This window comes from Athene noctua, chromosome 11 (assembly GCF_965140245.1).
Source record: "Athene noctua chromosome 11, bAthNoc1.hap1.1, whole genome shotgun sequence".
NCBI classification, from domain to species: Eukaryota; Metazoa; Chordata; class Aves; order Strigiformes; family Strigidae; genus Athene; species Athene noctua.
Window position 1 is genome coordinate 11,347,303 of NC_134047.1, and position 26,681 is coordinate 11,373,983.

General features: G+C 36.3%; 1 protein-coding gene across 2 annotated transcripts in view; it reads left to right on the forward strand.

Annotated features, from left to right (window-relative positions):
* ABCB7 (ATP binding cassette subfamily B member 7) overlaps positions 1-26,681 on the forward strand; it is a 45,431-nt gene that overhangs the window by 1,894 nt on the left and 16,856 nt on the right. The window contains exons 2-11 of one of the 2 annotated variants that reach the window (XM_074915066.1): positions 2,619-2,639; positions 5,650-5,727; positions 7,363-7,449; positions 13,951-14,070; positions 21,721-21,853; positions 22,290-22,558; positions 23,619-23,707; positions 23,790-23,877; positions 24,850-25,024; positions 26,501-26,658. In XM_074915066.1, the coding sequence (XP_074771167.1) occupies positions 2,619-2,639; positions 5,650-5,727; positions 7,363-7,449; positions 13,951-14,070; positions 21,721-21,853; positions 22,290-22,558; positions 23,619-23,707; positions 23,790-23,877; positions 24,850-25,024; positions 26,501-26,658 (1,218 nt within the window). The remainder of the gene's footprint in view (positions 1-2,618; positions 2,640-5,649; positions 5,728-7,362; positions 7,450-13,950; positions 14,071-21,720; positions 21,854-22,289; positions 22,559-23,618; positions 23,708-23,789; positions 23,878-24,849; positions 25,025-26,500; positions 26,659-26,681) is intronic. The other variant, XM_074915067.1, reaches the window with a different exon arrangement.

Below are 26,681 nucleotides of genomic sequence, written 5' to 3' on the forward strand. Positions count from 1 at the left end.
GTACTTTAGAGTGATTAGCCATTGATTTTATTAATTAGGTAGTTCAGCATTTAAAAAAATCTTCTGGGAGCAAGTATGTGCATCCTATTTTAGTTTCAGTTAATTATTTTGCTATGTTTGTGCACTAATGAGGACTGTAAATATTTTAAATGGGCTTATTCTGAAAGCTTTTCTGTATATGAAAAGAATGAAGAAACACACCTGGTTTTGCATTTAAAACAATATAAACTTGTTTGCTGTGGTCCTAAGCTGCATGCTTCACAGTCATCTGGGTAATGAAAGTAGTGTTTTATAGCATGTGTTCTTGTGAAAGCCTCCAGGCTACAGTGTGATGACATCTTAGTATATATACTTTAGTGTGTGGGAAAGCTCTTCTATTACCTTTATTGCTATATTTTAGGTATCAAATATGGGTTAGATTTTGCACTAGCTTGTTGAGTATAACGAAGAGCAGTAAATGTTAAATAAATGCCTGTGATCCAGCCTCTTAATCTCACATGGGATGGAAGACTGGCAAGACCCAACCACTTGTGAAGTCCAGATAGTTAGTTGACTTTAATGGCCTGTCTTCCCCAAAGTGTTCCTAAATAGTAAGGGCCTTCCCAGGAGGGGACACCTAATGTGACATGGGTATACCAGCAACACAGTGCTTCTCACTGCTGTAGTAAAATCAACTGTACAACCATAGTTGTGCTTTTATTAATAAAACTCCACAAATAACAGTGGTTTGTGACAATGTAACTGTGTCAGTGAAGAGTTGTGCCTTTTACAGCTCAGACTGCTAAACTGTATAGCCATAGCTTAACTCGTGAGAAAAAATGCCATTAAAGGAAGGAAAAAGTTCCAGTGAGACAGACCACAAAAGCAAAGTTACTAGCCATTCTTTTTGAAAAAGATTATTTCAAGAACTTGCTTGTCATCCTTCTACTCTACTCTGCACCTATTTGATCCCCCATCTTTATTGTTTCATGTCAGTTGTGAGCTTTTTTTAAGCTTACAATTAATTGTAAGCTTATTTGGTTTATAATACAATATATGTATTTTCCATGGTGTTTAGTACAATGAGATTCAAATATAGTAGAGTTGTTTGGGTGCTGTTGCATTACAGATCCATGTCTTTCTTCCCTCACACTTATATTTTTCAGTAGTTTTTATTAGAGTCTTGCTTTTCTAAGTAATAAGACGTGTAACATTTGTATCCTGGAGAGGGAATGGCTAAATTTATGGAGGGGGGAAAAGAGGTATCTTAAATGTTGTGAAACAGTGATCAGACTCCATTTCCTGATACTGAGATCATTTTGCATTTTCATAAACATAGCTCCTTCAGTTCATGCTTCTGTGGTTGGAGTAGGCAGGGCTTCATCGTGTCAAAACTTGTGTTTTGAATTTAGTATCTCTGCTGAGTAGTAAGAGAGAATGGGCATGTTGGATGTGGCCTGCTTGGTAAACTTTGAAAAGTAACCAAAGACTGTTGTTTGGGGATTTTTCTTCTAGGAAGCTTAGGGTTTTTTTTGTAGAACTGCTTGGCTGCATCCAAAATAAAACCAATAGCAAATTCTGTTTGATCTAAAACTTAAATGGAAGGAAATAGCATATGACTGAAAAGGTCCAACAGCCTTTAACTAAGGATTATTTTGCTAGGAGTCTCCTATAAGTCAAGAATACACCGAGGGGTTTCTTTCAGAGAAGACTTTGGAAGTTGTATAGAGTGGGGCTTTGTAAGTTATTGTAAGTGTAACGGTAAAAAGCAGAAGAGGCTTTTTTTTCATTGCATTATCTTGTCCTTACAGCTGTCACATGATGTGGTAAGAATGTGTTTTTCTGCATAATTTAGTAATATCCCTTGCTCTAGAAGTGGTTATTATAGAAGTTTCAGGTATTTTTGTTAAATTTATTTATATTTTGCCTTTTTTTTTACCTGAAGCCTGCTCTGTTCTGTAAAATTATCCTGATGTTTATTGTTCAGACGTTGCTGAATTCTGTTCTCTAGACTTCGATGGTGCAGTTGAACAACTTGATGCATGGGAACTATTAACTGTTTCCTTTAGTCGACAGTTCTTACTGACAGGTATATGCTTTGTAATAGAGTATTTGAAATTCCTTGAATTTTCAGAATCCCTTTATAGAGGAAGTATTTCTGCAGAGCAGATCAGCAATCCCATATGTCTGTCTATAAAAATGGACATCTAATAATACTGAAAATTGTTGCAAGGAAGGATATATAATGAAGTAGAACAGATGGAAATACAGGAAATTGATCTGAAAGTCAGTTGGGGAATACAGAGGGGGCACAGGGTAAGCAACAAGGTTTTCTGTTTTGCCATTGAGATGTGTTTTGCCAAAACAAGGCAAATGTGAGGGTATATTAGTAAGATGTTACAGTGGAAACTCCTTAAGGTATCTTTTTGTTAACCTTGCTTTCATTTGCTCTGGGTATGTGTACAGAGCAATTGCACGTTGGCCATTAAGTGTAACTCCAGTTAAGTTCATGTTGTTCATATTGGTGACAGTTCAGTCTATATTTCTACCAGAATATTTTCACCTTTTCTCTCATCTTCCTCTGCTCTTTCCTGTTCATCTTTTCTTTTTTTGCCTTGCAAACTCAACAAAATTAACAGTGGGACCTGAATACTGCACAGGTACTTGAATCCTACCTTCAGTTTTCTATTACAGTAGTTTAAAAAAACCCCATCCCATTAGATTAGTGCTGTGCATCTGGAATGGTACGTAACATACTCCAGAGAGAAGCTTTTAAGTGTGGATTTGACCTTGCACAAATGTGTTTAATCTCTGTTGTTTGTTTGCATTTATAGTATTTAAACAACTACCAACAGTCATGACACTTTAGCAACATGACTTTTATGTGCAATCAGTAGTAGACATCTGTTTCATCCTTTAGAGTATATAGAATCATACCCAAAAATACATTAAAAGAACATAATGGTGCAGAGTCAGGCATTCAGAAGTTAGGAACTGCCAGAATTAAAGTTCCCTGCATAATTTCTTAAATTCAGAAATAAGCAGGACATGCTTCTGCTCCTTTAAAGCAGTAACCTGCTACTTTTTCTGTTGCAGTGAGGTTCAGGTATGCCTTTTTTTTGTAGTCTTGAATCTCTGAGGAAAGAGTTGTAGTGAGGGGAACGGGAGTCCCACGTCTGCCTGCAGGATGTGCAGAGAGTGACAGAGTAAGCTTCAGTCCCACTCATTTGGGCAGTTTTGCTAATAATACTGTGATGGCTGGAGGACTTAGCAGTGAAGTTGTTCATCTTGTTTAATTCTTTGCTGAGAATTGTTTTTTTAGCAGGAACTTGAGAGACAATTGAAACCCGCAGTCTTCCAGGCTCAAGACTGAAAATAAGAAAAAGTTTTCCCGTGTACCTAGAGCAAATCTTTTCATGCTTTTGCTGTGTCTCTCAACCCCATGACATTTTATAGCTTCAGTGAAGTAAGTAGGCTATCTAATCCAGGAATTGAGACCAGATCTGCTGGTGTTTCAGTAGAAGTTGTTTCTGTGGTGTTGTCTCATACATCAGTCAGAATATAACTTTGCAAACTTCGGGGTCAAAGGGTATGAACTAAAATATTTTTATGATGTCCTATGAGTACACTTTAGAAGAACAGTAAATAGCTTCTTTGTAATAGCTGTTGTATCATCAGTTGTGTACTCCCATGTCCTACAACAACAAAAAAAATGCATTCAGAGTTAAGTACCTGAATTTTAGTTCTTACAGTACTCAAGGTTTTTTCTTGCAAGGCCAAGCAGGAGAGAATGGTACTGCTCAGGAGAGGTTCCAACTGTGTTCAGAGAAGCCAAAGCATAGTTGTGAGTAGTGGTTCATCAGCCCCTGAACTTCTCTTTGGCATGGTGTCTTAACAGACACTTACCAGCATCATGTGTTTTTAAAGGAGTATAAAAGCTGGCATAAAGATGCTAAGGGTTTCAACATACTGCACTCTAGGCTGTAGGAGACGGGAACTCAGTCTCATTGGTGTGAATGTAGGACTTGTTGGTATTAAGCCTCTCACCCTGGATCATGTCTCCGCTAAATTCTAAATCATCATAGTTTAATCCATGCTTCCAAATGGCCTCTGCCTGGTGAAGCAGATGGAGTTGTATTGATGTAGCTGTCTTTGCTGAATTAGAGAACACCTGCATTTTGTATTGGTTGTACAACTTAATTTGGTGTTGGATTCTAGGTACTTCTCAGATGCCACAATAGTGGTCACTGCTAGGAGTGCTTACTCCTCCTCTTGCATGTTGCTGGGAACTCTTGTCCAAAGTAACCATGCTGCAGTAACCTGGGATATGCTGATGCATCTTGAAGTTCTTCTCTTTTTCCATTACGTTTTATGAAACTGTCACTGTTCATATGGAGACTGTATTAGTTTAGATGGAATCCTGTGTGCTTGCATGAAACTGTAAAGTTATGAGTGTATCTACAACAAAGTGCTTCATAAATGCAGCTCCTTCATTTAACCCAGGTCTTGGAAGCATCAGGGCAGTTCACCCAGGCCAGTTAGCTCTACTAAGTGCAAAATGTATAATTGTAATGTTTACTCTTTCTCTGCATGTAATGTCATATAATGGAAATGTCTGAAATAAACAGGTCCAATGTGGTGACTTGTAGGGGAATTATCTTCATTTTCTTAAAAATGACCAACTAAATTGTAATTTATGGTATATGTCTTGGGACAAGAGCAAAGGAATGTTTAAGGCAAGGTATAAAATATATGATGGTGCTGCTGTTTGTCAAGGTTAAAAATACCCTTTTTTATGATCAAGTTGTTTTGTTTTTTTTTTCTTCTTTGACATGTGTCCTTTCCCTTGGGCTGATGAGCAGTAGTTCTGCTGTTTTGCTCTGTGGTTTTTATATAGTGTGAGGTGTATGGCTAATATTGCAACAGAGCAATAAAAGATTTAATATTGAATGTGTCAAAGATGATGTGGCACCATCATTGCTAACCAAAAGAGGGATCCCTGTTTTGCTCCAGGGGAAGCACTGCCAGCTACTCAGTCTAAGGAAGATAAATGGTCCTTTGAAACTCTTATGGAAAATTAATTGTTTTCAACAGAACATGTAAAGCATGCTACAGTTGGTACCTAGCTGTATATCTATTGAAGATCCATCGACAGATACGTGAATACTGGGTATCTTGTGTCCTGCCTGCCTAAAACTTGTAGTCAGCCATGCTCTAATTTCTGATAGTCCCAGTGCTTTGATTAGCCTTGTGGTCAATGTGACAAGCATGGCATGAGCTGACCTAAGAGGAATTAGAAATAGCAGAACCTATAAGGATAAGAATTCATAGTGAAAAACAGAACAGAAGAATATTTGGAAGAAGTCAGAAGACAATGTGGGATAAAATTAAAATGAGAGGAAAGGGAAAACTTTGAGCTTTAATGCTACAAAAGAAACGGATTCGGGGAAGGGAAAGGTTCATTGTCACTTAGCGTTTTTAACGGTTGAATGTAATTTATTTTACAGCTGCTCCCAACCAGCTTTCTTTTTCTGTGGTCAGTTGTTGAAAAACAAAGCCATCTGCCTTGTTTTTATGTTAGCTTGTTTACATAAACTAGATTAATATTCTCTGAATGTGAAGTGCATGTTCTGAATGATTCCATTTTTACCCCCCCCTTATGTTCTGTAGATTCCACCAATCTGCAGGCAAAGGTCATGGCACAGTCTGGGAGGAGACTATTCAAGGCAATTATTAGAGGCTTCAGAGGTAGGTATAAATTATTTTTCTTCTACTTGCAGGTCAGAGGAAACTCAAGCTCTTGCAGCATCCTTCAGTTTAGTCTGGTTTGTTGGTTTGTTTTTTCTTTTTAATTTCATTGTTTACAGTTTTGAAGTGTAGCAAGGTAAATGGCAAGTTACATTTCTGCATCTAGAAAAGGAGATAACTTTGCTTAGCAGCTTCAGACTCCACTCTCCTCAAGAGGTCTTTATGAATCTCTAGAAATGAATGATAATACGGTAACTTACAAAGAAGAGTTCTTAAAAATGTAGGTTTTGAATTGATATTAGATTCATGTTGTCAGGCATAGAAAATAGCAATGCATAGGAAGTTGTGAGTTTGCCTTGAGTATGTAGGGTTTTATTACTTCAAAATTCTGCTTAGATTGTGGAGTATCAAGAAACCATGGAAATTTATTCTCATCCTGAGTGCCAGGATGTCAGGCTCCTATTCCTATGAGGTCTGCTTGCCTTAACACTAAGGTAGAAATAAGGAAGATGCAATTTTTTCTGTTCATGGAATAATTATGACACATTTCTAAGTACCTCACTTTGCTTCAGTGAAGCTAGAAAATGTATTTAGCTTGGTTTTTGTTTTTTTATTATAAAAAAATAATTACTCATAGAACTGACTTAAGCAGTTAAACTCTTTTGAGATTCATTGGAACTTCAAAGCATGAAATCTACTTAGATTGCTTCTTATAATGTTTTTCTTTAAAATACGAAAAGTAAAATTTTGATTTGGGAAACCATGCGGTCTGCTACCGTACCATATACATAAAATGAGATTCCTAAAGAGCTTTTACATAACTTGAACCTGGAAACTGTCAACATGTAGCAAACATTTTAAACAGAATGCACTCTTTGAAAAGCTTTAACACATCCATTGTTTGTGGCAGGCACTTTGAAATTGAACTTAGAGAAATGTCATGGGGTAGTGAGTTACTATTTTTTAGTACATGTACAAGCATTAATAGATTCAGAAATTTTCTCCGTATTTATGTAGCAGGGAATCTTGGCCACGTGCTAAGAGAAGTGAGCATTTGTTTTTAAAAAGCAGGTTCTTTTCCTAACTGCACCTGTACATGCTGTACATGGATTGCAGTAGGGGCTCTGGACCTGATTAACTTGTACCTGTCGTATGGCACCAGTAGGCCATTCTCATCCTGATAGGGAAGAGAAGTATGAAGCAGATTTATCTGTTTATTTTGTCCCCAAGTAAAGTTACAGTTTAGGTACATGGAAAGAGTATTACTGCTTAAGTGTGTTTCACTTTATATTTTAATGCGCCCGAGTATGTTTATCCTCCAAAACTTCAATTTCTTTTCTGTGTTCTTTAGGCTACTTTTAACTATTTTAGGTGTCCTTTTAACTGAAATATTTAAGGCTCTGTTATCTTTACCTCCTGGCTCTTTGGAACGTGTTCTTTACTATACTGCTAGATTTATAGTCCCTTCCTTACTTTTGTTTCCTTAAGCCAGGCAAGGGTTTTAGAGAGAGGTAATATCTTTTATTAAAGCAAGCCGATACAGAGGGAAGGAAGACAGACCAGTAGTTCTTTCTGTTGGCTTTTATGTGCATATTTCCTGAGGTTCTTGCAAATTGACTTTTCATTTTCATACAGATCTTCCCAAGGTGGCGACTGATAGAAAAGAGAATGTGTTGGCATGGTCATGCAGGTGGAGGGCTTCACACAGATCCAAAGGAAGGGGTAAAAAAATTGCTTTTAATTAGTATTGCTTTTTAAATAAATAATGTGTTCAGCTTCCTTCCCCTACTACCCCTCCCAAATTAAAAAAGCTGAAGACCCCAAGCAACAATTTATGAGGAACTGCACTGGTAGATATGTGAATACTGCAGCAGAGTAGATACTACTTAATTGTCAATGTAGGCTTACTAGCTCTTAAATCACCAAATGTATGTAATAACTGTGTTCAAGTGCTTCAGCTGTTCTACTGAAAATGCGATCTTAGTGTCATGCACTCCTTTGAAATTGGCCCACGTTATGTTAGATTTTTTTTCATGGAAAGTATGTTCCCCTGTAATTTATTGTGGTTTATTATTCTTGCTCATAACTGATACTACTTTGTGACTTGACATTCAAGACAGTAGAAGTCAACTTGTGGATACCAGTTAGTGCATCAGTTGGTAAAATTGCACTTGGAAGTGTTGGGGGGAAGAAGTAATTAAACTGCATGTATTTTTACTTGGATTTAATGTTAATGCATCTGGTGTATTTTGACTGTGTTTATATTCAGGAAGCACATGTTAAAATAATTATGATAGGTATGTAAGGGGAAGCAGTATCTTTTATTAGACTAAATGATTACAGTTTGGAAACGATGCAAGCTTTTTGTTAAAAACAATATAAACTTTGCATGATTAAAATTGCAAAATCAAAGCTCTTGAGTTTACATAGCTTTTGTTTTCTCACTTCCTGTGCAAACTTCTGATGCTTTGTGTGTTTGCAGAACGATTCTGTGTGATGATTATAACTTCTTCAAATTTGGGTGGGATCTTCCTAAAACTGGTGAAGACCGTGTCAATGACAAAATTAAATTTCAGTGCAGGATTCAGGTCTTTCAGGGCTGGTTTGCTTATGCTTAACTGTTCTGATGATGTCTTTCCTCCAGCCTCATTTGTAAAGAAATGGAAGAGTTAACTGTAGGATTTCCTGTTAAATTTTGATCTGGGAATTGTCCCTTCATTGAATCCAAACCTGTTTGTGCTACAGGCAGAAGTCAGGAGAGATGCTACCAAAATTTATGCTTTGATAGTAAGAGGGATTTTAATAACCTACTTGTTTTAGCAAACATCTGTGATCTTTTCTGCATAAGGCACAGGGCAAAACAGAATAATTGAACATCTTCAGTCAGTAGTACTACTGGCTCTGCATGTAACATTAATTTTAGACTAATTTTAAGACCCTTCTTGCAACAATATATGCTCTTTCAAAGATTTCCTAAGCAAAACAGACTTCAAAGCAAGCAGGCTATCCTTGTCCATGTTTACCCTAATTATATGTTATGAAATATAGTTATTATGGATTGTATTTCTCCTGTAAATGGGAGGAGGATATTATCCCCTGTGTTGTCACTTTGGTGATCGCACATCTGTTGAGCCTAAGTATTTGTTCTTGGGGATGTTTTCCTACCAAAATTTCTGTTCATCTGGGTATGTTCAGCTGAATGCTTCCTGTTTGCTGTCATAACTTCATTTTTCAGAACTCCATGGAAAAGACTTTTTTTTTATATGTGTATATATATATAGAACAAACTCACCCTCATATGGTTCAGTTGCAAATCCATTTCACAGACTCGGCTTCACAACTGACCTGTCTTCAAAAACACCACAAAGGGCTAATAATTCTTTCTATAAAAAGCTATTTCTTGAAATGCAGACATTTTTCAGCTGAACCCCTTCACATGTGATGGGCAACTTCCAGGACAAATCTGTTTAATCATTATAGGTATTACGTACTTAATCATCATGTATGTTATTTGGAGTTACTGCTCTTCAAAGGTCTACAGTTTGGCATCACTCAGAAATTTAAATTTCAGGGTTTTCTCTGGTCAGAAAGAAAATGGAAAGTTCTGTTTACCAAAACACTAGTAATGTTAAGGAACAGTGGATGTTTCACTAGGAATATGTTAGCCAGAAATTTTGATGCCAGCTGATATTTTTTCAGTCTGCTAGGCAGTGTAAATGTTCCAGTGACATTCTCTGTTCACCCATTACTTGCAGCTGTTCCTGTATAAGCCATTCCCCTGACTTTTCCAATAAATGGAGTTATAATGTAGTTAATATAGGACATTGTCCGTTAAGGCTGTTGTCTAACTGAACAAATACCACCTGTTAAGGATTGTCCAGGAGAAAGCAGCAAGAACTAGCTGTAGAAGAGGTGAAATGCATGTAGAGTGGAAAAAACAAAGGGTAACACTGGGTGCAAAAGCCAAGAGGTTCTCATCAAAAATGAAGAAAATCTGATGTTAAAGTGGAATTCTTGCACTTGTATACAAGCAGTTGTGTTCAGTGCGTAAAAGTACTGGCACCCAGTTTATCACATAAGAATTTTTCTACCCTAGGATTATGCTTTTAGGAAAACTACAGGTGATACACATCAGCTACATGACACCTTTCTTCCAAATTTTTTTTGACAAACCAGTGTGTGTTCACTCTGGAAACTGACTTTGGGACTGATGTTTTAAATTGCCCCTTTTATAGCAGCTTCAAGGGATACAGAACTGAGTGCTAAGGATAAACACAGAGTATGAAGGGCATGTTACCTTCATCTCAGTAACTAGAAGCAAAGCTTACACAGCTGATTTTTTACAAAATAATTTTTACTTGAAGCAGTGACTGATGTGCTGAATACTGAAACAGAAAGCAGTATTGTTCTTTTTTTGTGTTAGTCTCTTGTACACAGAACAGACAAATAAGAACTGTGGTGTCTGACTTGTAGCTAAGCAGACATATATTTCTTTCTTATGGAAAGACTGATAGTCACAGTGAATCCCAGTTAATTAGCCTTCCCCTACAACCATTTACTATTTAGTTTGCTAGTCATTGCTTGCCTTCTGTGGAGGGATAGATAGTATGAATCCAGGACACTAAGTACTTTTTTCCCAGAGTTTGTAAGGAAAATTCAGGCCCTAGTTGACATTTATTTAATATAAGACAACTGAAAAAAGACTCTTACCTCCTTCCCCACCTTGGTGTTTTGCTACATAAGTCACTGTATGGTCAGATAGTGAGCTAGTATGACATGATCTACCTGAAAAATAATGTGCCCAAATGGTGGGAACACCCAATCACTTCCCAAACAACTACTGCTGCTTCATTCACAGTAAGCTGCGTATCATGGACTGAAGCAATCTAAATACCTCATGCTATTAAAAAAAAAAAAGTTCTGTTCTCAGCCATGCGTTTTCTCCTGCTACTGAATTTGTAGGTTTATCTGACTCTCTTTACTGAGAAGAGACCCTGCAACAAACACTGAAGAGTTTTCTGCTGGTTTTATAAACTTAATCAGTTCATCAAGATGTTTCATGAGCTCCAGAGGTGATGTGAGAAATGGGCTGGGACTGTACAATTGAGTGCTGCAGAGAGAAAAAAGCAGGGGAGGATGCAAGCTGTTAGTGGTTTGGAGAATAACCTCATGCAGATGTAAGAGAGTATGTTCAAGTACAGTAAAGAGGATGATACAGCTTTGTGAGTGAGTACACAGAGAACCAGAACTGGGTCTCTTATTTGTCAGCAGTGGCAGCTTAAATGTGAGTCAAACTGCCATTTTCTTCCATGATGGTTCTGTTAGCTCATCATCCTGGCATAGGCTTTATCCATAAAGTCTCAGGGTCAGCCCAGTGAATGCTTTGCAGTACTCAGTAATCTTAGAGATTGTGAAGAGGAACGACGACTTTCTTTTTTTCCCCTCTAGGTATTTCAAAAGGTCTAGAACCTGGATGGGATGGGTGGGGGGGAGGGACAAGAAGATGATCCATGCTCATTGCTTTGTGAACAGTCCTCAGTATTTGGTGGTGTGTTTTAAAAATATGCTGCATTCAAAAAGAAGAAAAGGCTTTTCTTCTTTGCTCCCTGCTATATTAGATTTATAATACTTTTCATTCCTTCCATTTCTGTAGAAATGAGCCTTGGAAGAAAATATAAAACATTATTGCTACTTAAAAGGAGGTGAAATAAATGCATCTCTTAACCTTTTTATATACCACAGAGAATCAAAAAAGGGCCTGAGTCCATTAAACAGATTGCTCATTTTTATTCTAAATGTTGCCACTTGCATATTTAAGCCATTTTCAACTCGTGATTCTATACAACAGTAACATTTATTTCATGATAAACTTTGATGTAATATATGTGCATTTTTCATCTCCTTTGATATTTCTTCTTGTTCCTTTGCAAGGCCTTTGGCAAATGTCTGGCTGCCTTCTCACCTTTTTTTCTGAACGGATTTACTTCTGTCACTGTTCAGAGCCATGAAGAAACGTAAATAGATTCCTTTTTTGCAGCCAAGTGTATATTTTGTTCTTTTTAATAGCTTTTCTGTGCGAAGTCTGACTAGCCAATAGCAGCATATAATTAGAACTGCTCTGGTTGCACTAGTATCTTGTGTTAATGTGATACCTCCTTTTTTTTTAAACTTCCTTTTAACCTGTAAGTGGTGATCAAAGATATTTGCCAAATGTTTGAACTGCTATTTATGCATGTCCTTGGCTCAAATGGAAAGATTCATGTATATGCTGCAGCAGATACCTCCATCTCCTGAATGGGTAGGACACAAGGGAAACAGTTTTGCTTCCTCTCTTCACATACAAATCTTCCATATATCCATTTTTTAAATGTTGTTTGAAATGTGCTTATACTCTGTAATGCTCCAATACATTTGCAGTTGTTGACAAAATGCAATATCTCTTACCCTTTGGTTTTCTTTGAAGCTATGACTTGAAACACTGATATGAATTTTCTGGTGCTTTTAAAAGCTTACATTTATAGGATTGGCTTCCTTGGTTGTCTCAGCAATCTTATCTGTTAAAAGAACTCCCCTTTCTTGCTCATTCACACTGGACCTTAACAGATAATTTCTATTTAATTTGTTTTATTCTCAAAGTCAAAAGGGAAAATTTAAAGTATACAATCTAGTGAGGGAAATACTACAGTATATTTTAAAATTCCCTCTTTCCACTGACTTCTTTAATGAAAAGTCACCTTTAAATTGTGAGAACTAAGTTTTTGTTTGCCCCCCTCTTCACGACTACAAAATATTGCCTGAAATGGAGAGATTAGCTGCTACTGGCTGCCCTCCCTTCAGCTTTAGATAACCTTCCTGTCTTTCAAGTTAGTCCCTGGGTAGCCAACACAGAAAAATGGGTCGTTGATACTTGTGCTGTATGTTACTGCCTGTGCTGTTACTCTCAAATGCATAGTGTGGGTGAGGCTTTAGTTAGTATATTTAGGTTCGGAATTTAATGGAATATATCTCAAGCGTAAGTGATACAGACATCTATCCATTTGTAAAATAACCTGTATTTCTGTATAAAATAAAACCAAAACCGCCACCACCACCAAAAATAATCCCAAAACAAACCCCCTCCAAAACCCCAAACCAAAGAAAGTAATATTTCGGAGGAAGACTTGTTAACTGAATTGTGGTCTTGTTTAGGGCAAAATTTGAGGTTTGGAGAAGGAGAACCTATTTGAAGAATTCATTAAAAATTGACATAATTAGTTAAGCTAACGTGTGGCCATGTACATCTCTGTCTTGTGAAGCCTGATTACCCAACTTCAGGGGCCGTTCTGTTAAATAAAGTGGTGACATTGAAAGCTGAGTTAAGGCCACTGCAATAGTTTTCTTGCTGGTAGTCATAAATTCACTGGGCACCCACTGAAGGACTACCCTTTGGGTTCCTGAAAACATGCCCTAAAAGTCATGGGCAGAATAAGAGTATTTCTCACTTCTCTGCAAAGGTTATAAGATGAACAAAAAACCCTGTAAGTGATTGTTGGGAATGCTTACATTTGTACTAATACAACCAGATCAGAAGTTTATATTGAGTTCAATTTATATATCAGTGTAAGTGTTCAGTTTTGGAGATACATGAGTTGCTACAATGCTTGTGATTTTCTTCAGTTTTAGATAATGTATTCTATTCTGACTCACTGAATGTTGTCCATACTACTGATGTTTATTGTGGACCTTTCAGACCTTCTTCTTGCCTTAGTTTTTTGTTATTGCATTAGGGGTCGTTTTATTTTTTTTTTTTGCATTTTCCTTCCCATTGTTTATATGCTATGTTGAAACAGCTTCCAAAGAAGAAATACTAAGCCTTTGCATTTTGTACAGAAATCTTAAGATAAAAAAAAGGGTTGGTTTATTTGTTCTGTGAAGTATTTCATCTATGGTGAATTGTGGCTTTCTTTGTATTCTGTTTATAGCTAGCTATACTTGCACTCTTGAGGACATGTGAATTAAGAACAATTTATCTGTTTTAACAGCATGTCATGGATATAAATCTAAAAACTTAAAACTTGAAATTTTAATATGCAGTCCTAGTCTCAAACATTGTGAAGTGTCTGTTGCCTATCAAATAAAATACAGAAGTGATCCAAATGTATAAAATTCACTCTTATTTATACTGTTATTTTGCTTCCTGGGGTCTCTTTATAATATGATGCCTTTCTTTGTTCTTTCTGATAGCTGAAAGAGATAGATGCCAAAAAGATTATCAGAGCAATGTTGTCTTATGTGTGGCCCAAAGACAGACCAGACCTGCGAGCCAGAGTAGCCATATCTCTGGGGTTTTTAGCAAGTGCTAAGGTAAGAACAGATACTTCATTGTACTCTGATAATTACTATTCATCTAGAGTTCGTAAAAGGAATAATTTTTTATTAAAGGGCTTTTACAATCATAAGTTATCTATTTCCTGTATGAGGAGCATGTAGTGTTAGAAATAATAGCTTGGATGTTTTTAATGGGGTGTGTATGCATGTGATATGTATAGATGATGATGGTGACCAGAATTTTTATTTCCTTTGCTCACATTACTTTAGTCCAGGATTTTCCACTGCTGATTAATCATTTACACCATAAGTTATGGGAGATATGAGTTAAATGTTGCTTACAGATCTTCTCTTCTTGTGTGGTGCTGTATCTGTCAAACAGGATTCTTGTCAAACAAGGCTCTGTGCCCATTCTTAACTCTGAACTTGAGCATGTGGTGGTATCTACTCACAGTTCTTGCTGTGCTATGGAAAAGGGGATTTGAGCTCCAGTCCTTTCTTGGTATTTCTCTGGGAGATGACACCGGAATTTCTATTGTTTCAGGGACTCCTCTGACATCCTAATATGAAAGAAGCTGTATAACTTATTTTTTATATTGAACAATGCTTTCATTCAAATTATTTTTCTTGTAGTTTTTTGATTATTAAATGGAGGGTTGCTTTTACCTTTATTTCGTTGTGTGAAAGGACCTCTTATACTCTTGCCTGCAACGAAATTAGTGTTTATTTGTTCTTAGTAGAAATAGGCATGCAAAAGGTTTCTGCAGATTAATGGAAGTTGTCATTCAAATTTTGTGCAAACCTCGTAGAAGTAGTTCACAAGAGCAAATGTTAACTTTCTGCAAAAAATATTTTGCTTTTGGAGAAAGAAAAAAAAAAAAAAAGAAATATTTGATTGCAAAATGTTGGGAGTAAATTCTGTAAATTTCATTGAGACATGAACTGGGTTGCTTCTAAGTATGAAATTTTTACCAAACATAAAGCTAATATTAGTATCTTGCTGGGATAAGCTAAAGTAGGTGGTACTTAACAGTGAGTTTTAGCACTTAAGCTAGTTGCACTAGCAACTTGTTAGCATTCAGCAACATTGCCATGTTATGAAAAGAGAAGAAACAAATTTCAGCTATGCAGGTGTTAAAAGAGTACTTGGAAGAGGAATGTGCTCATCTGAGCTGAAGAGGAAAGGCCAATCTTTTGGTGTACAGCTCTTTCTTATGAGCACTCTATCAGGTGCTAGCTGGTACTGTCGATAATAGATATTTTGGTTTGTGCTGCTGTTCAGGACGTTGCTGATAATGCAGGTGATGACATGCAGAATATGTCATGTCTGTACAAGTAAACTTCCACCCTTTTTGTATGCCTGTATGAAATATACAGCAATGCTTTTGAATACACTTAGAAACGATCTGCTCAAAATGCAGATGCTAGGAGCATTTTGCCTTGTAAACTGTGCCGTTGCCTTTACAGTATTTAACTGATTATATGCTTGGCTTGTTGAAGTTTTGTGATGTATATTTAAGAATATCCCATTTATCAGATGGATATGAAAATTTTTCTAACTCATTTTTTTAAAGCTTCTTATTAGTAATGTTAATAATAATCTGAAGACAATTTTGGAAGAAGCTTGAAGTATTCTTTTCTTTTTCTCTTCTGCTCTTCCACCTTCCTAATTTGTAGGGTTATGTGAATATGATGGAGAATGTGAATCCAGAATCTAATCCTGCATGTGGCAGCATTGTACTTTGCTTTTAGGAAATCTATTAATGATTCAAGCAGCTTTCTGAGGCATAATGAAAACAAAATTGATGGCCAGGATGCCTGGCTCTTGCAAATGGCTCTTTATTTGGTGTAATATAGAGCTATTATATTTCTACTGGGGGAGAGAGATGTTTCCCTCTGTCAGAAAATCAGACACTTTGGGGAAGTAACTCTATGTTTGGATCCCTCTTAAGTGTTCTTCTAAATTTCCTACTTCAGATTCTGTACAAGGCAGCCTGGAAGCCCCGATGTCCAGAGCAGATTCCCAGAAGCAGAGCAGAAAACCTGTTGAGCTTTGCCTGGGTTTCAAGAGATGCGTGTTAAAGCTGAAGTGTTTTGTGAGAATGTTCGTTTTGTCAAACAAGGATTTCATTGGGAAAACACGCAGCAAGCTGTCTACAGAATATATATTATAACTGGCTGAGGTGAAAAATTTCACAGATGTCTTTTAGCTATCCTTCGCTAATGTTCTTTTTATGTTTTGTTCTGTTTCTGTCATACCTGAGCTGTGTTAGAACTCAAACGTTTTTGAATAACTGCAATTTAACAAGTTACCCCTTGTCACCTGAGGTATTCCCACTCTTCCTTTATGGGGTAAATTTTCTTAAATTGCTTCATACTTTACATGTATTGTGGCATAACTGACATGCAGTAGTTTGTTACAGAGCTATAGTTAGTCTGTCATATCTTTGAGCGCTGAACATCCGCTTTTCTTCCAGAGCAAACTAAAGGTCACTTTGTCCTAGAAAAAAATTAAATACAAATTAGTTTACCTGTGGCTTTCCTGGACCATGTATAATCCTGTGCAGTTTCCTCTTTATCCCATTTGGGAGCCCTTTGTTCTGGTTGCTTGTGAGGTTAATTACCACATACTTGATAGACCACACAAGCAGTTTGCTAAAGTTTCTCTGCTGTATAGTTATGTCAGCACAAGCATGCCAGCATATATTTCTGCTTGCTGCATTCCTGGCCCAATTTCTTTGTTCATGATGAACTTGTCTGCATCCGGAGGATTTACATCCTTATTACAGATTTTGTGTAAAGGCTGCTCATTATTAAGGGTTTTGCTTAGAGAACTATTTGATCATGATGCATGAAAGTAGTCACCTTTTCCAATCACAAATACTTTTGTAAGCTTTGTGGCCAGTTTCTTCTGAGTTTGACAATAGAATTTGGCAAGGAATCTTCAGCCACAGGAAAAAAATTAGGAATTCACACCCACCCATTGGTCATACCCACAAAAATGCTAGAGATTGTACCTGCTTGTCCTGCTGGTTGAGAAATAATTTGTCTCTTTAAATCTTCTGGTTCAGTAAAATTCAGTTTCAAAACAAAAGCCAATTTGTGTGCAGCTACTGAAGAGCCTGCAGTTACAATCTGTCTTGACACCTTTTGTGAGGCTCAGTTGCCTGTCATTGAACGAATTATTGTGATTTTTGGTTCCTTTTTGTCTACACATAACCACAAGTAGTATTGTTAGCCTTCAAAGAGAGCTGTTTGTATGGCTTTTTATGACTGGGAGCTGACAGGATGGAGTCTGCTCTAGGGCTACTAAGGTCTTTTTTTCCTGGGAAGATTTGTTGTATTATGACATGCTTTAAATTTTTACCTTAAATATTTATAGCCTATCTAGATGTGTGTGATCTGAAAGATGAACAGGAAAACAGGTGAGAGGAGTACACAAGGCATTATCTGTGTTTTCAGACACAGATTAGCCTGCTCAGGCTCTACATACCTGGTTTTTTCTTTTCTAGAATGGGAGAAGACCCTATTTTTTGTCTTCTCTACTGGGGTATTTGTAGTAGATGCTTCTTTACTTTTCTGTTTCTTCCCTTTTTCTTCTGTGGCACAAGAAGAAAAACTGCTCTGACTTCTGAGAAGCTGGATTAAACACATGAATATGACAAAATTGCTTGTCACCTCTGTCAGCCTGTAATGGTTTTTGGCCTCTTGGTCACAGACCAACCATGTGTTATTCATGAGCCAGAGGAATCTTTCAGACTATCTGCATTTCTACTGACTACTAATTCTGTAAGTTTAAGAAGAAGAAATTGTTTGGCTAAGGTGGCAAGATACAAGTGCTGCAGTGTAAATTTTGTCTGCATGCAAAGATTGTGCTATCTGATCAGTTAAGTATGTAGGTATGATCTTGGTGTTTGACCCCTTTTTGTGAGCTCAGATGGAGTTAGGTGATTAAAATAAGCTTTTACAAACTGTTAGGTTTTTGAGAAGTTTCAGGTGAAAAGTATTTTTTTTTTTTTTTTTTACATTTTAATTTTCTCTTACTGGAAAAAGTATGTTTCAGGTCATCATTACATTTAAAGAAAGCATGAAACCAGATGCTTCTTCCTTCTTTTGGACCACATTTTGTAGCTTCTTTAGCTGTCTTACCTCTGCAAGGGGTGGTGTTTTCTGCTTATATTTCCATAGATGAAGTTGTTGGATGTGTACATTTATATCGGTCCAGAAATAAATTCAGTCATCTTCATGTCAATGTTTCTCATTGAATTATTGGCAAAAGAAGAGTTCACTGTAGACCAGTTTTATCTTGTTGGGGTTTAGCCTGTCACTAATTCATCATCTTTATTAAACAAGAAATACTGGGAAGAGCAAAATGAAAGATAAGACTGTTTGCCTTAGAAGTAGTGTAGTCCCACAAGGGAGTAGAGATGATGATGCATTGTCATCTTAAAACAGTGCAGTCATTTAAAAAAATGTTTAAACTCATTTAAGCATGATACATTACAGTACAACGTGCCATTAAATGTGGGCAATTGAGTTGGAATGACTTCATGGGTGCTGTATTTGTTTTCCAATAAATTCAGACAAGGGTAAGCTATTAATTCAAAATTATAAATAGAAAAGGTACAAATTTATATTAAAAGGGTCTTTTTAATGGGAATTGTTGTCAAGCTTTCAGGCTTTAGGAAGAGAAAAGAAACCTATATAGATGTATTGTGTAAGACAGTTGCTTTGCATGGTAGCTTTTCGTAGTGTAGCTAGGTGTGCTTAAAGCTTTTTGTTCTGTGCCAGCAAATCTAGTCTACTAAAGAGATAGCTGTGAGTTTATGTGGAAGGCTGAAATTTTGTTTCCATTAATGTGAATGTGATCTCATTGACTTACCAAATTGAGTAAGAAAGGCCTGTTTCTAATAATGGCCTCTCATCTCTCTTGCTATAAACTTTGTAAGATTAACTTTTTTTTTTTAAATCACTGGAAAGCAGACTGTCTTGATTGCTAATGAAATGCAATACCATGCTGTCTTGTTCTTATTCAAGCTTTACCCTCCAAGAGTCAGAACAACTATAACCTGAGACCAGGCTTTAAATTTCATTTAAAACTCTACTGGGTAGAATTATATTGATGTAAAAGAAGACATTTCTGCAAAATTGTAGGCTGTTACTGGTTAAATTAATTGTGAGTGGAGAACTGCAGTTTAAAGAATACATCTCTTTTCTTTAAATGGACTTTAAAATATATCTATAGTTCTGTTTCTAAACTACCTGTAGTGTAGCATAGTCTGCTGAAGAGTAAAATCCCTGCAGAGGGATTTGGGAGACTCTGAAGCAAATCAAGACAATCTGCATTACAATACTCGTATTTTCTACTGAGTAGTCTCTCCTGAAAAAAACTGCACTTTGTCATGTTGGTCATCACTGTAACACATATGGTAGTATATTTGTCTTTATTAAGAACAAAATGCCATCCAAAAATTGAGTTTTGTAACTCTGAAGGGAAAGTAAGGGTTTTTGATTATACTGGGGAAGGGAGGAGAGATTTGAATTTCAGTATTGTAAAGATTCAGATTCTTTATTAATGCACCCTCAGTTCTTTGTGGGGCTATATGCCTAAGGTTTAAGCATGTAATGACAGTAACCTGTTTGCTGTGTATAATTGAAGTTATCAGACATTATTGTATACTGCTGCTTTGATGGTATTTGCTGGTTTTCTGCAGATAATGCTAACCTCAGGTATTTTTTTAATGGAGATTTCCACAATTCCAATCTGTTAAAAGGGAAGCTGTGCTGAACAACTTGCACTGGATAAATTTCAGAAGAAATGTGTTTGAAGTAGGACCTGATCTTTCAGCCATTTTCTTTTTTTTAGTCACAAACTAACCAGTAATAATCTCACCTAGATGCTCACAGATCTCATCTGTCTCCTGTCAGGAGTTGTCTAGATTATGCTGTATTGAGAATTTGTTAGGTTTTTTCTTTTCTGTTGGTTTCCTTGCATAGTGTATTTCATAGGGGTGGCACAGAAGGGAAGAGGAGACAGTGGATTCCTTCCTTATTTGCATTTGAAACTTTTGCCTAAAATAGTGTTTTAAAAAATAAATAGATTAAAAAAACAACCTTAAACTTTAATCCTGTAGTTAAAAGGAGTATCTTCAAAACTCCATTTTCCCCTGTTAGGGAAGTATCTGTCTTCTACTACTTACAGGAATTTGTAACACTGGGAATATTTGATACTGGGATAGTTGTTAAAGTTACTAAAAGCCTGCCTTCCAGATTGGACTTGGACTAAAGTTATGAAAGATTCTGCCACCCTTTTTGCTTGAAACCTAGTTTTATCCAGTTAATTTACAGTTTTTTTCACTGGGCTTTCAGCTCTGACAGACATCCCTAAATACAATTGAGATCTGTGTGGCTATACAAAACATTTGGTGGAGAGAGCTGAAATATCTTTGTCAATCTGTTTTGGATTTTTGTTTCTTCACATGTAAAATAATTTGTCGTCTACCCATAATTTTTTTCCAAATATTGGGAAAAAAACCCCCAACTTCAAGCAAAGTCTGCTCACTGCAAAGTATTTTAACATCTGCCATGATTGTACGATTATCTGCCAGCATGTTTGTTCAGCTGCTAAAAATCATGTATACCTTATTTTCAAATCTTCCATTAGAAGCAGTTTGAATTAGTGAATTGTATTAATTATATGAAAAGTAATATTTTTTTCTTGTTAGTATGAATAAGTGATGTAACAATGGAACGTTAACCAGGCTTAAGAATTTTGTGTGTTTTTTTTAAGATTTTCGGTATTTTCTCATGCTACAATTGTGCAAATAAAATTCCGAAAGTTGTTTATTTACATATCTAGCTGTCTTGTTTTTTGAATGTAGAGGAGACACTACTGTTAGAGATGCATTTGGGCTTTGGTACTCTTAGAAAAAATATCCAGTGATATATGTTAGGCTGTGGATATGACTTCGGTATTTTGTTTGGAAGCTGATATTTTAAAGTAATTTGTAGTGTCTTGTAGACTGTATGGAAGGTCTTTTGTGCTGCTGTGCCAGATGCTAGGGTTAATGTAGATATTCAGTAAATGTTTATAGTGATGGGGCAAATGGAAAGCATTATTTTAATATTAAGGTGGTATTAACAGTCAGAAGAGACAAAGGATAGGTTAACTTATTTTCTTTTTACTTCACTAGAGCTTTGGTTTAATACATCTCAGTTGACCCAGTGTTAGCAATGTGTGGGTGAGTTTTTCTTTTGTCGTATTAGTTCTTCATCCTGAATGTTGCCAGTAGCACAAAGAGCAAACAGCCTGCAATGACAACATAATTCAGTAACATTGTGAGTATGCGTCATGCAGTGTCTGCTACTTGATTCATTTCCTAGTCTTGCCATTGCTGTACTGAGTGCTCAGCCTCAGTTTAAGTGCCTTTGTAGTGTACAATTTGTTTAGGATAGAAATTGATGTTTAAAAGGAGCCTGTGAGAGAGACAAACTAACCCTGCAGTCCCAGGGGTAAAGACTTAATAGTATGGAGAACATTGTGCTTGAAATCAAGAGAGCCATCTCACCCACACTAAGTGGTTAAGAACTAAATATAACAGTAGAGCAATTTCAGAAAAAAATAGTCAAGCTACATAGATACATGTTTTAATGTATATGGACTAATTGGTGTTCTTATGCTTTTAGGCCATGAATATATTGGTTCCCTTCATGTTTAAATATGCAGTGGACAACCTCAACCAGGTATCTGGAAACATACTCAACCTTGGTGCTGCACCAAATACAGTGGCAACTGTGGCAACTGCTGTTCTCATTGGCTGTAAGTGCTCTTCCTAGATCTGTTGACGAGTGTTAACATTCTTTGGTAAGGGAGTGGGATAGCAGAGCTCCTGACCTGAGCATCTTGGATGACTATTTCATAGTTACTTCTGTGTTGATATCTGTTTCTAATGTTCTGTGATCTTGCTTCTGGTATTCCAATTAAAAAATGAAATAATGCTTATAAAAGCAATTCTTGGTTATAAATCCTACCCTTTCTTTCTTATAACCAGATGCAAAAGAAACTGATTCAAAATGTGTGTGCAATGGTTTGTAAATGAGAAATAGCATAAAGTTTTGGACCAATTAATTAGAAATTACCTTTGAAGTAAAAATGTTGAAAATACGTAGAGAATGAGTCTAATGTGAATTCATGCATGAAGGGAAGTGGGAAATAGAATTATTTTAATTTTGTAAACTTTTAAATCTTTTTTTAGATGGTGTCTCAAGAGCTGGGGCGGCATTATTTAATGAAGCTAGAAATGCAGTATTTGGGAAAGTAGCTCAAAATTCAATCAGAAGGATAGCGAAGAATGTTTTTCTGCACCTTCATAACCTGGATTTGGCATTCCATCTAAGTAGGCAAACCGGAGCTCTATCAAAAACCATCGACAGAGGAACAAGAGGCATCAGTTTTGTTCTTAGCGCTTTAGTATTTAATCTGGGACCTACAATGTTTGAAGTGGCCCTAGTCAGTGGAATTCTGGTAAGTGTTGTTTATTCATGAGTTGGAATTGTCTCATTTAAGAATAATACATTGATTTTCTTTTACCAAAGTGTTAATAATATTAAGTATTAAAAAATAATAACAATTGAACTTACAAGGTGGTTGTGAAAGCAACTACTGTAAAAGAGAGTAATCCATAGTTTTCAAATATTAGTTGCTTTAAATCAGCTTACTTGAAACTATTTTCATGTTTAAAACCTGTCTACAGCCAGTGTTATTTATGTGGATAGTTGTTAATAGTTTTCTTCAGAATTGTTAAAAAAAAATGAAACCAGAAAAGTAAACTGTGCACAGAAGTGTCAAACATAATCTGGGTGAATACCGAGGAAGCAAAACATAAATGTCCAGGAATGTTGTGTCTTAGTGTGGTGAGGATAGTGATAGGAGGGAGTGACTATTGTCTCTTCTGAATACTGGTCTTTTCTTACACAGAATGTAAAGTGAAAATTACCTTTTGGAAAATAGGCATCTCCTCCCTGCAGGTTTTAAGCTTAATAAGTTCAATTTTAAACTTTTCTTTTATAAATCACACCTACTGTCTTTGAAATCAGGATCTCTGGATATTTGTATGCTAAAATCTAAATCTTGATTACGTAACTTTAATTTTTCTCCTTATGGCTTTTCTCTCCTGACATACCCTGAAGTAGAGAAAATGCTCCATAAGTTGTTTTGCATGGCCATTTATTTATTCTTCTGCAGGCTTTGGCTTTCTTTCCAAATCCACCCAAAAAGCATGCAAACAAATGCTTATTTGTGATAACAGCAAAACATCAGCAACATTTATGTTTTATAATGGCAAAAATAACTTTTCAGTATTATGTTATACCCTAGCTCTTTGTTACCTCTTTCAACCTTTTAATCTATACTCTTCTCCTTGCTACTTTTGAGTTTATGCCTGTATTTAGTCTTAAGCTCTTCAGAGCAGGGAATGTGTTGGGAGGGACCTTCAGACTTCTTGCCTTGGGCTAAGCTATCATAATTTTGAGACAACAGCGAAATTTTGAAAATTATTATGACTTTTTTCTTTTAATTATTCTAGTATTACAAATGTGGTGCAGAGTTTGCTTTAGTAACTCTGGGGACACTAGGAGCCTATGCAGCGTTCACGATAGGAATTACACAGTGGAGGTAAGAATGACCTCAGATTCATCAGGGCACTTGGTGTTGCCTCAGCCTGAACTCTTGACTGTATTAAGCCTTTATTTTACAGGACTAAGTTTCGAATAGAAATGAACAAAGCAGATAATGATGCGGGTAATGCTGCAATTGACTCACTACTAAATTACGAGACTGTGAAGGTAAGACCAGTCTTTACTACTAGGCTCTTTGTCTTCTGCCAGCCTATGGAAAGTGAGTCGTAAGATTCATCTTTTATGGAGCTACATATTTGGAGCAATAATATATTTTTAAAACATTATTAATTTCAAAAGTACTACATGATATTGACAGAGTAGCATGAAAGTTGTTAGTGAGGCTTGAAAAAACTATCTGCGAATAGGGTGAGAAGTTTCTTTCATGACGGAATCACCTCAACCATCAGTTTCTGCAAAATGTAAACTTACTCTTTAAGAAGCTTCTCTTCACTTGTTTGCAAAATTGTCTTCTGAATGTCAGCATGCAACATCCTGTCTTCCCAAATGACTACGCGTACTGTTTTCATTACCTGTTGTGGTTTGTAGCACTCTGTTGCAGTGTTCACATGAAAGAACAGGTCTTTGTTGGTTCCTCTACTGCTACTGTTAGAAAATCCTGTGGACAACTTTGAAATTGTCCAGGCTGAGGCTTATTTTATACTTCTTTTAATTGGAGAGCTATTATAGAACTGAAAGGGTAAACCTATCTGTGAAGAAGGACCCAGAAGTAGACATTGTGTGAAAAGTACTGTTGTAGAGAATTTGCCATCATAACAGTAACAAGAATGTTCTAGTATATAGAGGATAGTAACTTCTCTTCTTTTTAGTATCTAATGGCAGCTGGTTTGGTTTTGACACTAATCAGGTAGAAGTTTTGCAAGACAGACACCCAGTATTACTAGAATATGTCTATGGTAGGGATCTCCATAATGTCTCTTATTGCGGTGCGGAACATGCCAGTGTTTGCTCATGGTTTTTTTGTTCACACGCTAATCTTTTATCTTCTTTTCTCTTTAGTTGTTGGAAAGGGATTGTGTGTGTAACTGCATGTAGTCTGTTCATACTGAATTTTATAACTAGTTATACAGTCTAGTATATTTGAGAATGTGACATTTATTATTTTTGTGTACATCATAGTACTTCAATAATGAAAGATACGAAGCCCAACGGTATGATGAATTCTTGAAGACATATGAAAATGCCTCCCTGAAGACTACCTCTACTTTAGCTCTCCTGAACTTTGGACAGAGTGCTATATTTAGCATTGGCTTAACGTCCATCATGGTGCTTGCTAGCCAGGGCATTGTTGCAGGTAACTCATCTGTCTGTAAGCTAAAAATTACTCTCCTTTACCTTCATTCGTCCATAATAGAGCTGTTAATTTTAATTAACTTAAGGTTGATGTGATAGTTCATTTACAGAGTTTTTGTTGGAGAGTTTTGGGTATTTCTGCTTCTTGGAGTATTATTAATACATGATCTATATAGCAATAACCAATATGATTTTATTAGAAACATTTTAAAAGTTTAGCAGTTAGAGGAAGATCCTAAGAAAATGTAACTTTGGGAAGTTTCTGTTGAAAAGTCTTGGAAGACACTTACATAAATACCAATACTTCTGTGAAGCTTCTACAAAGATCCTTTCTTTTTACCCTTCTTCCTTCCCATGTTGGCAAGATTCAGAGCTTTTCCCCATCGTGTGTATATCCCTGTGCTTTGTCTACAGTAGTTTTATTACCAGTGTCCTTCAGTTTCCTTAGATTAATAATGGCACGTTATTAAAACCACTACTTCCATATGTTAGAGTTTTTCATCTATATTTGTCTTATTTAGTACATAAAATAAAGCCTGCTTGGTTAGGAGGACACAGTGCAAGCTTCAAATACAATAGATCAATGCTATATTGCGATGAGGCTCAGCTAAAGCAAGGTGGGTTTAGAGTAAAAATAACGATGCTTTAAACACTTAGCATCTGGGTGTGTTTGAAACATAGACCTTTGTATCATGTTGTCTTTCTTGCATCTGCATTGCTCTTTTTAAGAGATACCAGGACAGGGAAGAGTTACATTGTGAATGGATAAGTCAGTAGGTGCAGTTTATGTCTGTCCTTAAGAAAATTTAGAATAGCCTTTAAGCAGGATGGTAGAAATTCAGCTTTAAATCATCTTTCTGGACCTGTTTCAGCTGAACTGACCTGGCACATACCTTTAGCTATGTGTCATCCTGAGTTTTCCCTTGATTAGTGTATTTGATATTAAGCTGCCCAGAGGTCCTCACTGTGTGTTTCAGCAGCTCTGTTGTGTATAGCATGCAAGTCCTCTCTCTTGATCATGACAAATTCTATCATTTGGATTTGTCTGTAACTGTACTTAAGATTGTCTTTCCTGATTCTTGCTTTCATATATTAGTTCCTCCCCTTCTACTTTATTTAAGCTGCTTTTATGTTTCTCTCTGTGGAATTTACAGCTTTACAATCTGTTTTCTGTGAATTTCCTGATATGCTGCTTGTCTTATTTTCCAGGTGATATTATATCTTTTTTTTTTTTAAGTGAAATTATATCTTTCTTTTTTTTTAAGTGAAAAAACACAGCCATTCATTTCAGGCACCTTCCTATATAAAATCTAATCTGGGAATGCATTTTGTTTACTATTTAAACATCTGGTTTTAGACATGGGGGTAAAAGAAACTAGACTTGATTGACTTGATTATTATTTTTAAATCTTTTGGTGCTTCCTAACAAGACAACCCTTCAAGTCTCCTTATTCTCTCACATCCATTTTGTCTTAAGGCAGCCTTTCTGTTGGAGATCTAGTAATGGTGAATGGATTGCTGTTCCAGCTTTCTCTTCCCCTAAACTTCCTGGGAACAGTATACAGAGAGACAAGACAAGCACTTATAGATATGAATACCTTGTTTACACTTCTCAGTGTAGATACCAAAATTAAAGTAAGTAGTAGCTTATTTTCCTA